At 40.9% G+C, this 12,481-nt stretch overlaps 1 protein-coding gene across 12 annotated transcripts in view; it reads left to right on the top strand.

Moving 5' to 3' along the window:
- The window catches only part of gramd1bb (GRAM domain containing 1Bb), a 100,626-nt gene that overhangs the window by 44,833 nt on the left and 43,312 nt on the right, over positions 1-12,481 (top strand). Inside the window, exons 1-2 of one of the 12 annotated variants that reach the window (XM_020600423.1) lie at positions 4,798-4,923; positions 8,320-8,363. The exons of the other annotated variants lie outside the window; for them this stretch is intronic. Of the exons in view, the coding sequence (XP_020456079.1) occupies positions 4,909-4,923; positions 8,320-8,363 (59 nt within the window). The 5' untranslated portion in view covers positions 4,798-4,908. Of the gene's footprint in view, positions 1-4,797; positions 4,924-8,319; positions 8,364-12,481 lie in introns of those variants that run through there. 12 annotated transcript variants of the gene reach the window in all.

Here is a 12,481-nt window from a genome sequence, read left to right as displayed (position 1 = left end):
CTTCTTTTACTGGTAGATGACCAAGCTGCTGAGCTTTCTTCACAAAGTCGGAGGTGTTAATGGTCCACGTCAGATCTTTTGTGATGTGCAGACCCAAGGGGTGATGTTTTCCTGGTCCTTCTATAGTCCACAAGGATCTCCTTTGTTTTTGTGGTGTTTAGGACCAGTCACTGTGTGAGCACCACTCAACAAAGTGTTGAACCTCCTCTCTGTATTGTGTCTCATCATTCCCAGATATCACTCCAACTATAGTGGTGTCATCAGCAAACTTCAGCATTGGAGGAGTGGGTGGGGGTGCAGTCATGGATGAACAGGATGAAGAGGGCTGGACTGAGGATGCAGCCCTGTGGTGCTCCTGTATTCAGAATGAGAGTGGATGATGCCCGCCCTGACATTTTGTGGTCTGTTAGTGAGGAAATCCAAAATCCAGGAGCAGAGTGTGGTGGTTAATTCCCAGGTTGTTGAGCTTTTTTACTAGTTTGTGGGGGACTTTTGTATTGAAAGCGAAACTAAAATCAACAAATAGCATCCTGACATACGTATGTGTTTGGATGCTCCAGATGGGTCAGGCTTATATGAAGTGCAATTGAGACTGAGTCCTCTGTTGATCTGTTTCCACGATAGGCAAACTGGTGGCTGTCCTGATCGTTGGGAATGCTGACTTTGATGTGGGACAGAACAAGCCTCTCGAAGCATTTCATAATGATTGGTGTCAGGCTGTTTGCTTTTTGGGCACTGGAACAATAGTGGTAGATTTGAGGCATGCAGGAACCACGGCCTGCTGCAGGGACAGGTTGAAGATATTGGTGGACACTCCCACTAGTTGGTTGGCACATGCCTTCTGTGTGTGGCCTGGCACCCTGTCAGGTCCTGTTGCTTTGGTGATGTTGATCTTCCTCAGAGTGAATCTCACCTGGTGAAGCTCAAAGGAGAGTACAGGCTCCTCTCTGGATGGTGATGTTGTCTGGGTTTCCACTTTGCTGGTGTGGTTGTTGAAGCATGCAAAAATTGGTTCAGGACACCAGGAAGTGTGGCGTCATGGGCAGTCAATGAGGTGCTGCTTTTGTAGTCAGTTATGGCTTTGATACCTCTCAACATGCTGCAGGGGTTGTTATTTTATTGTTCCTCTATGCATCGCTGGTATCTGCACTTAGCTTCCCTAATGCCCTTTCTCAGTTCTCTCCTGCCATTATTGTAAGCCAGTTTGTCTCCTGACCTGTAGGCAGAATTCCTTGCCCTGAGCAAAGACTGCACATTCCTGTCAAGCCATGGCTTTTGGTTTTGGAACACCTTGATGGTCTTGGGGGTTAACACAGTATCAATGCAGAAGGCTATGTAGGCCAGAACAGATGAGATGTATTCCTCCAAGTCTCTATTCTCAAAACAGTCCTGCAGCAGTGTAGTAGACTCTTCGCTCCAGACTTCGACAGTTTTTACAACTGGTTGTGTTCTGCAGATGAGTGGTCTGTAAGATGGAATCATTTCCAATGAGATGTGATCAGATAGGGCAAGGTGCGGAGATGAGACGGCCTTGTAAGCACTGGGGATGTTAGTGTAAACTTGATCAAGTATATTCTTGTCTTTGGTTGTGAAAATACATTGGCATAGAGTTTTGGCATTTAAATATTCAATGTCAGAGGATCAGTGTGTCCTAATAATGTCCATAGATGTACACCAGGCATTATTAACATATACTGTATATACACAATCCTCCTCCTCCTTTGTTCTTAGCGGAGTCAGCAGTTCTATCTGCTCAGTAGACAGAGTGGCCTGCTAGCTGCTAGCTCGATAGCCGCATCGGGGATAATGCTATCCAACCAGGTTTTTGTGAATATCATCATGCAGCTATCCATGCAGTGGGAAGTAATCCTTAGTCGTATTTCATCCATCTGGAGAGGCCAGCAGTGAATGCACTTGTAAGCCATTGTTTGCCTTTATTGGACAAAGAACATCAAACACAAACAGGGCTTTGTGAGTTGGACACTGTTGTGGAGGTTTAGGTTTTTTAGCTAGCTAATCACTGGCAGATCTCCCTTGAAAAAAGGATCTTGATCTCAATGGGACTTCCTGGAAAAATAAAGGTAAAATAAAAACGGGTCAGCACTGTGGACGCACACTGTAGGCACAGACACAATTCTTCAGAGTGCCACAGGAGACACTGTGCCAAAAGGGTTCAAGGCATAAGCTGAAAAGGTGAGTGACAGGTAATGATGTTTTTACCCTGTGGTGCACTGCATGAAATGTGTTACCTGGTAAGGGCTGTTCCTCCATGCTTGATGGAGGAGAACTAGATTATAAAGCACTGACTGATTATTACATTTCACACTTTGAATGTACAAAACATTTCTGACATCTGGCAGATGGTGGTTTTCAGTCGATGTTGCATAATTCCCATCTAAACTGTGTCAATTTCAAAATGTTCCCAAATGATATTTGTTGGTAAGTGAACACTGACTACATATAACACAGTATTTTATTGTAGCTGTGAGAAGTAATATCACTAACTATGTCATGAGGCCATAACTGTGAAAACTGTTTGCCTTCTGCTTTTCTCATTTAGGCCAGATTCTGCTCCCCACAATGTAAATCACTGAATTTTAGGGTAAGAACTTGGTTTAATGTTAGTGTTAGGTTAGCTTTAGTTTAAGGCTAAATTAAGGGTTAAGGTTAGAGAAGTAGTAAAGTTAGGGTACGTAACTAGGAAATGAATGTAAGTCTATGTAAAGTTCACATGGGGAATGAAAACAAATCTGTGTTTTGCAGTGAACAGTCAGGAAGCGTGGTGCTGGTCTGCCAGATTCTCTGAGCTCAGTGGCCACTATTACTTTGGTATACTGTATTTTTGTGAGTTTGTGCGTCTGGTTTGGTATGCTTTGAGTGGTCATTCATGCAAGTTTGAGGAGCATCAGGCCAGGCCAGGTTTGAACCACTAGGAGTCTCTGTACTTCAGTACACAACCAAGAGAAGGTATATTGAATTGAATTTAGTATGTGTTGTTTGTGTTAGAACCATCAGTGTGAGTTGGCGCCGCAGATGGCTGCCTCGGTTCTGTACCGGAAACACATTCCTTGTGTGTGTAACATACTTGGCCAAATAAAGGTGATTAGTATCCTTATTTAAGTTCATTATGTCTTGGCCAAGCAGGTAGAGGTAGCTGGCATTTAAGAATTATATTATACAGTAACCAAAATCCTACAGTAAATGACATGTAGTCTCATTTTACTATTTTGATATAACATGAAATTATAGTTCTGCACTCTATCCAAGCACATCTTTGGTTTTGATACTGTATCCTTTACAACCCCACTGCAGGTATTTCCTAAATGATCTTGAGTCACACAGAATGCACAAGATCAATACTTAGTTTGTTCTAAAGTAAACTGTAAATAATGAATGCAAAGAGCCCTCTGGCAGGATAGAATGGTTGGGTGTATGTGCATTTGGATGCTTTGTAGATTGCATGTTTGAAAGAAGAGTTTGGATGAGGAGTTGTCAGTGTGTCTATAAGGCGGAAGCTCTGATGTATTTTATGGCTGCTGAGTTGAATAATTCGACAGTACATGGTCTTGTTCTAGCACATATAGTAATTCTGCTGCTCAAACTCTTATGAACAGTCCTGCATTGTACGTTCTGCCTTTTTTGTCTTTGTTCTAATGTCCGCAGTGCTCTTCCGCCTTCTCGTTTCCTGGATTATCGATCATTGTCTGTGGTTTGAGGCATTAGATTTCAGTGATAGAGGTCAGCATAATCTGATCATACTCTACTTGGTGCAGTAGCACTTATCCAACATACCAAGAAAATGATACTCTAAAAATAAACAAGTTCCCAATTTCTTGTTCTGGATGACTTTCAAACAAGGAAAGGTTAAGTCAATAGGCACAATTCAGCTACGCCTGGACCAGACTAAATATTTTAACAGCCTGATGATTATCTGAGAAAATGATTATCCATAATAACGAACTCAAATAAAAAAATTGTCCACATGGAAAAAAGTGTAAATAACTTCTGATTGAGTAACAATTTGCCATAGACACATCCTACACATTGCTGATCCAAAACCCCTGTATTTGTTTCTTGTTTTGTTTCAGGGTGCGAGTTGTAATGTAATGTATGTATTTGTGTGTGTGTGTGTGTTTAGTCATCTTATCACTAATGTGGCTCCTCACAAAGATGCTGTGATGCTTTGGTCAAGGACCACAAATACATGCCTGCAGCTTGAAGCACAGATTGGAGGAGGAGGAGGAGAGATGCAGAAAGTGAAGGAGCGTAGAGCAAGGGAAGGGAGGTTCATAAAGCAGAGAGAGGAGGAAAGGACCGCCCTTATCGAGCATAGCTATTCCTGGGGAGACTGCCAAATGGACCTTCCCACACACACACACCATACCCGGCCAGCCAATCAGAGCACTCACATCCTTGACCCATCCTCCCTCATTCATGGCTCAGGGAAGCAGATGTGAGGTGATACGCTAAGAAGCAAGGCTGCAAACAACCCGGACAGAAAACTGAAACTGTTGTTAAAATACAGGGAAGAGAGGCAATGGTTTGCCAGTAGCTGCTGGTACTGCGGACAAGAAGAAGAATTCAGGTTTACTGTAGAGATGCTTTTATCGCGTTAGTGGCATCTAGCCAGTCGGGACATCCTACAGCTTCTGAACAAGCATTATATACTGACAAGTGTCTGCATCATCTCTGTTTGCAACTTTTATTGTCTGAGCTGGTGACATTGTTTTTTGTTCTGACTAATTTTGGATGTGCTGTATAACAGAGGAGGAAGAGGGAGGGTGGATTTTATGAGGCTTGGCGATGATGACAAAGCATGCTGGACAAGTGACGACAAAACAGCAGAAGTGATTGAAGAGAGGCAATGAGAGCCCGGAGAGAGGCCAAGATGGTGTCTGCCTGTTCACCATGCACAAACATAAGGTCAGGCCTGATTTCCGTTAGCTTCCTTTACCTGCGGTACATTCTCGTCTTGTAGTCTTGAGTTAGCTGACATGCAGACAGGAGATGGTGCACGAAATTAATATACAGTAAATCCTAATGTACAGTCAGTACAGAAAGTTTTCAGACCCCTTCAAGTTTTCCACATTGTGTTATATTTCAGACTCATCTCAAAATGGATTCAATTCATTTTTTTCCTCATCATTCTACACACAATACTCCACAATCATAAAAACTGGTTTTTTTGGAGCCTTTTGTAAATTTATTACAAATAAAAGACTGAACTATCCCATTTACATAAGTATTCAGACCCTGCACTTAGTACTTGGTTGAAGCACCTTTGGCAGCAACGACAGCCTCGAGTCTTATTGAGAATGGAGCTGCAGGCTTGGCACCTTTCTTTTGGAATTTTCTTCCAGAATTACACTACTGTACAAGGTCATACAGGTTGGATGGGGCGCATCGGTGCACAGCCATTTTCAGGTCTCTCCAGAGATGTTGTACTGGGTTCAGGTCTGGTCTCTGGCTGCGCCCCTCCAGGACTTTAACTGTTTTCTTGGCCATACACTTAGTGTCGTTGTCTTGTTGAAATTAAATCCATTTTAAGATGGGTCTGAAACATAATATGGAAAACTTGAAGGAGTCGGAATACTTTCAAGACTGGCTGTATGCCGTTTATTACTAATACTTTATAATTAAAAAGTATTAAAAGTCTACCTTCTGCTGGTATAGATGGCCCTACTTTTGCTCTGCCCTTTTCTGTTTGACCTTTACTGAGACAATGCACCTGCTCTCTCTCTCTGTCCACAGCAGGTTTTTAAAAGTCAGTTAAACTAATCAATATTTTTTGTTGTTTTAATACTTAAAGACTTAAACAAGTCTTTTACAGCTTTATGTGAATATGCATATTTATTTTTCATTTATTTAAAGTGTGCTGCCACTCAGTAAAAGCTGGAGTACACCAATGACTGCATTACATTATCTCCATTTTTTATTCTTTTAGGAAGGGGACCTAGTTTTTTCAAGTTGGTTAAAACTAAATGAGCTTTTGTTTTGTTCACCAATTTATTTAAATAGGTGAATGTGTCAAAATGATTAATAAACACATGCATTTACCATAACCTGATGAATGTAGCAGGATGACAGAATAATTCTATGTCAGTACAGGTGCAGTCAACATCATGCACATACACACACACACACTGATGTAAAAAGGTTTTTCCACCTGCCTTCTGGGACCCCTGAAGCTACACTCCGATCCTTGATCACCAGGTCCATTAAGGGCAGCTTGCCTCTTTGCGATAAATATTCCTGGCAGGTATCACTGTATTACCATCAAATAACTATCTCTTTAGCCTTTAGCTGAAAGAAAGAAGCACTAGTAGCTCAAGCACTCTTTGGTTACATATTAATGGAAATTGAAAAATAGCATTTTTTGCTTAAATGGAAACAAGGAATTGCTAGCTAAAGCCTCCAATGTCACACCGCTGGCACAACAGTTCATTTACCCACTAAATTAGGATCAAACTGCACCTTTTTCATTTTCAACAGCATGAAAAATGTATGGATTTTCACTTTAAGTTTAATTTCCATGCTATTTAAAACAAGCACATATATACAGTATATACGTATATATATATAGCGTATGTGTATATATATTTTTTTTTTAATGATGGTCAGTTTGACATGTTTTACAATGCAAAATCAGTTACAGCTAATTTAAATTAAGTTTAGTGTCTTTGGCCGATTAAACACAATTTAGCAAATGGATGGGAAAGAATAAATCTTGAAACACGCCCTGGCCAGTAAATAAGGCACCCATTTTGGAAACAAATGCTTCTGATAAATAATGTAAATAAAGATTAAAAAAATAAAGATCTAAACCTCAGAACAGGACACGTGGTTCTCTATCTGCAGACTCCTATTTTTGAAGAGATTGATTGAAATTATCTCAGAAAGGTTCCTCTCAGGTTTACTGTATACTCTATCTAATGCCAAACAAACTATGAAGCTGTGGTTAAGATTTTTAGCTAGTGGGAGCCTGACTAGTAGTTGACATACTGTATCACGATCTGTATTTTTTTTTTGGGTCAGCTCTTGACATCTCTCACTAAAGGTGATTCATTAAGTAGCCCTGTCACTAGACGCTCTGTCACTGACACACTCACCTACCTCTTTTGTGAAGGGTCTTGTTTCCATGCTGGGTGGGCCTCTGTCTCACTGTACAGTTACACAAGGAGATATGCCATGCACATATGCTATTTAATGGTATGAAAACTAAATATAGGCCAGTCTTTGGCTTTCGGTAATCATTTGTAGAGGTGGTCTGTCTGTATCTGTCCACAGTTGGAGCTGAAACTGATACCAGTCCATTTGACATTTGTCCAAAGCCCACTCAGTGTGCTGTCATATTAGTGGAATATTGTTTGCAGGGGGAATCTGAGGTCTGTGAGATAACAAAGCTGGGATTCATCGAGCCCATTGTACTAACTGGGACACCTGTAGAGCTGTGCATGCATGAGCCATAATGTGCATCCAGGTTTTTCACATCACTCAGTGGCCCATACCGTTTCCATCAGAGTAAGCCACGTGTCTGCGTTCTGCAAGCCTTTATGCCTGACTAATCACAGGGTGTCTGGTGATCTGTGGCGTTATTCACATATGTTCATCAGCAAACTGCTGATTGTGCTAAATGTCTGTATTTCCACCCCAGCAGGCCAACAAGTAATGTGCTTTTTTTCTGCAATTAAGCACTCTGATCCAGATGCATATCCACAGGGATAAACTTTGAATATTTTGTAGGTAGAGGTCCGTCTGTCCTATAAAAATTTGTTAACACAACTGTTTTGTGGCGAGCACTGCAGGCCCATCCAGGGGTTTAGAGCTGCTGAGACTTAACTTTAAATTCCAAATCATTACATTTAAATGTCCATGTCAGTTTGCCTTTCTTAAACTTTCTTTAATGGAAGGTCTGTTTTTCAGGTTTCATAAATCAGGTGGTGTAATCTCTGATTGCCTTCTTCCATAGTAGGCACGATTGATTTGCCCTGCAGCAGTTCCAAAGGGGCCATGGGTTAATTTTACTTAAGGCCTCCTTTGTTTTTTTGCAATTTATGTTTGAGAGAACAAAACATCAGGGTCAACATTAGGTATCAAAATGTTAGGGAGTGGAAACTTGATGTCCCACTGTAGGGGCCTTTAATGTATGTGTGATTTCATATTAGATGCTTCTTCAGCACAAGCACAAAATAAAAGGTTCAGACCTTTTGTGGAAGCCAAAGATAATAAATTATATTTTAAAAAGAGAACAGTTCGTGTAAAATAAAGAGGAGAATCTACCAAAATCTCTCATTTGCTCTTCTCTACCTTCACCGATAGGCCAAGCAAAAGAAGTGGAAGAAACTGATTTGGAAACCTCAAAGGTAGGCTGTAACCTAACAACTGAAAGACACTACACACACGAGCAGCTATGTGGCAACATAGACGTGCTTCATGTCTTCCAAGAAGACATAACTGATCCCAGCTGACACTGGGTGAAAGGCCGGGGTACTGTATATCCTGGGCAGGTCGCCACTTTATGACAGGGCTGACTCACAGAGACAGACAGTTTCATATCTTATTTAAAGCAAAGCTAAATGATATTGTTGCACATTATACTGTCCTTCATCCTCTGCACATACTGTACATAGAAATGGTCTTTAAGACATATCTTTAAGAAGAGTACATTCTCAGTCCTCATTAGTTAATTAAAGCCCTGCAACTTATTAAACACCTCTCTGAGTGCCATACCAAAAGAGGGAGCAGTCCCGTTATTGCATGCTGCATACAGTATGCAGTAAATCCCACAAGTGCAGCTAGCTCCTTTCTGTTTCTTCTGGTCCACAGGTTTCACAGTGTGTGAGATCTAAGAGCAAAACTGCTGTACCGTCATTTACTGAAGCACCGTCAGCATTGTTCTCTGCAGGAGTACCACAGGCTCTGTGACACTATGGCCATTTTGGCTCCAATATTTGTAGTCTAGAATATATAAAATAATGATAATGACCATAATATAATGTAGCAAAAGATTGGTGAGCATGAAAAGATTGACTTTAAAGGGGAAGTCCGCTGATTTTTTTTTTATATCAAGATCAGTTTGATAGTCAAGACTTCAACCTTTGAAAAGTGGTTGTATGGAAGAAGTTTGACAAAAAGAGAGTGTGTTACCTTTTTTTTATGTAGATTACTCACATTTATTTTATGCTGGCTGGACAGAAAGAGGGCACTGTTTTAGAGTGATTTGATAATTCACATAAAGTTGGGTTTGGAGGGGGTTCAGTAGTGCAGGTTCTGGTAGTGCTTTTCTTTGTGGTGCTGACAGAGACAGACACATAGTTTGCTGGTTTGAGGAATCTATAATATGAAGGCACTTGGGCTCCAAAGCAGTTTGGTTATGATGGTGAGTGCTGAGCAGTGTCCAGCTCAGAGGTTCAGTGTGCCCCTCTAAATCTTATTGTCAGGAATCAGTCAATCAATCTCACAAAAGTTTAGTTACTGTTCATACTATTGTAAAGCTATTGAACGCTAACAGTTAGGTTATAAATAAAGGATCACATGGCAGATGACAATGTGCCTGTTAGAGCTTGGTTGGTAATGATCATAAACTTGTATCTGTTGGATGACCTGGGGGGTTACATGAGACAGAGCTGAGGTTTGGTCTGAGGACACTAGAGGACAATCTCCCTCTGTAATATTTGACCTTCTTAATGTAATCTAGGATTTCAGCTTTGGCTTGGCTTTTGTGGGAAAAGAAGTGGGTCCTCATTGTGATTCATGACATTACCTTTGCAGATTTCACCAAATGCAAAGTTGGGGTGTTTCAAGGTCTGAGGCCTTGATGGGTGACTGTAGCTTTGTTACCATGTGTGACAGGGATCATTTCTGAACCTCAAAATAGCTCAAGTGCTGTCCTTGAAGGCCTTGTGGGTGGTAACAGCATAGCAACCAGTAAAGTCAGCGTGTGTGTGTGTGTGTTTGTGTTTTTGTGGAACTTGTGCTTGTGGGCTTGTGCTTCCCTGGCTGTATCTGTATGTCGGACTGAAAACAGCAGGCAAAGATCACAAGGCCCTGAAGCAGCGGTCCAGACCACTCCTGGCTTTGATGATGGCAGGGTTGTCTCTGTAAGGCAAAGATCACAAGGCCCTGAAGCAGTGGTCCAGACCACTCTTGGCTTTGATGATGGCAGGGTCGTCTCTGTGGCAACAGCCCTGACTGACTAGATGGAGGGTTTGTCTGGGAGGTGTCAGTCAAAATCTCACCCCCCAATCCCTTATCCTATTACTACTCAGCTGCCAGTGTCCTATAATGAAAAAATACTTTTCCTAACTCACACCCTAAACAAACAAAGGTTCCTGTGGGGATAGAGCATGAGAACACACGTGCACATGGTTGAGTTTGTGTTGCCAACAGTGGACAAATCCTTTAGTGACACTATATCTGGCCATGTTGGCTTCCACAACACAATGTATGACTCTCACTGATGAGGTGTAGATTACTGACACATTATCCAATTGCTAAAACATTATTATAAATATCAATTTTCCCCTTTGTAAAATGTTTTTTGACTACTGTATAACTTAAAAATATGAGTAAAAAGACCAAAGACCTTTTAAAAGGTTATATTTAAATGCTTCCTTAAAGAAACTCTTGATATTTCTATGCCTATATTAGCAGTGTCAGCAGCTCAGTGGTCCACATACAGTAGCATCTTTAATGTTTACTGCACACTACTGGATCTAGAGAGATCAGCAGAACCTGATTTCTCTGTCTCCTGACATCATTTTTCTCAGCAGAGCTCAGGGTCATGGATGTGAGTCACTGATGTATCGCATAATGACTACAGCTCCAGTTTATCCTGGAAATGCAAAAAAGATGTCTTTTGCCTTTTTGCAGGTAGCAAAAAGATACACTGATTATCAGTTTGTTAATATTGATCAATCAATAATCACTTTAGCAGTGCTCCTTTGTTCCCTAAATTAAAATCTGTTTACCTGAATGTATGTGACTGATTAGGATTATTCAGTAACATGAAGTGGAACATATGTATAGTTTGTGTTTATTTAACTTTCATTTCATAATCATGTTATGGTACAGTCTGCAGGTGTAGGTGGGAATGCTTACTGACTTTGCCTTCTTAAGTAGAGGTCTGTGGTCTTCATAGAATATACCTATTGTTTAGGATAATCCCAAACTCCACCACCTCTGTCTTCCTCTCTTCTCCCCCTCCTCACTACACTTTGTTGAGTAATTATGGATGGGTGTGAGTGTGGAGGTTTGTTGAAGGAGTAACCTCGGCTTATTATCATCCAATGTGCAGCAGCAGACACAGGAAGTGGAAGGCTTTTTTAAACGAGTGCTTTAATGTCAGCACGTGCTGCGCTTTGTTCTTTTATTCATGGTACATGTGACAGACATGCAGAAGGCCGTCTGTATGAAACTTCATCTCGTTTTGGGTCAACCTTACAGTGGACACGATATCTGTCCCTCACAGTGTTACTCATTTTTGCCGTCGAACAGGTCATTCATCATTCTGTCTATCACCCCCTCTGCTTTTGTGTTTTAGTCAGTGTTGCTTGTCTGTGTAGTGTCTGTTTCTTCACTCCTCAGTGGGACATCTGCTGCCAGTTTTCTGCATAATATTAAATTTACTCAAGCCTCCTATTGAGCTAGTTTCTGTTGTGTATTGCTGTCCGTTATTTGCATCTGTTTAGCCTTATTCTTACTGTTTTCATTTTAGACATTCCTGATTTATCTGTTACCTTCTAATCAGCCACGTAAGCCTGTTCTACTACTCCATCGGTCTTTAATTCATTCCTACTTTTAATTCAAAAACATCAAGCATGTGCACCCTGTAGACTCATTATAATTCTTACTCTACTCCTTCTTTGATTAAATGGAATAATTTCAGTAAATTGATCAGTTGATTTCTCTTTTTCTCTTTTGCAGATATATACAATCCAAGCCTTCGAGCCTTGAAGGCTTGGATTGTCCAACATGGTCAGATCATGAGTAAACAAACAGATAGCCAGTCACATGATCACCAACTTCCCTCTCTGATCAGGTAGTGGAGATCAGTCTCTGGGGGTTTATCTATGTTGAAGGAAAACAGTTTGAGCATAATCTACACTGTGTCACAGGGTAAGGAACAACCACTGGGCAGAATGGGAGACCCCATCTTGCTGTGGCCATACAAAGCAGTGTAGAGGAATGAATCCAGATTACAATGCTGTTCATAGAAATAAAGGAAAAATCTCTTGGCCAAATTAGGCTTCAGTGAATGCTAAAAAAAAAAGTCAGCAAAACAGCATCTCCATCTGCTGTTTTGCTGACTTATCGTTAAATAATTTCTTGAAGAAAACATTAAAGCACAACAACCCAGAGAATCATTGCTATTAAGGGCAAATTAAACATGTCTCTAGGAAAACTGAACTGAACATGAGAGTAAATCAGTTTCTTCTTTTGTGTGATGCCATGGGAAATGCCTTTTTTCTTAAGTGATCAT

Source organism: Monopterus albus, unplaced genomic scaffold (genome assembly GCF_001952655.1).
Source record: "Monopterus albus unplaced genomic scaffold, M_albus_1.0 scaffold46.1, whole genome shotgun sequence".
NCBI classification, from domain to species: domain Eukaryota; kingdom Metazoa; phylum Chordata; class Actinopteri; order Synbranchiformes; family Synbranchidae; genus Monopterus; species Monopterus albus.
Note: the sequence above shows the minus strand (reverse complement) of the source record. Positions and strands in the feature narration are given on the sequence as shown.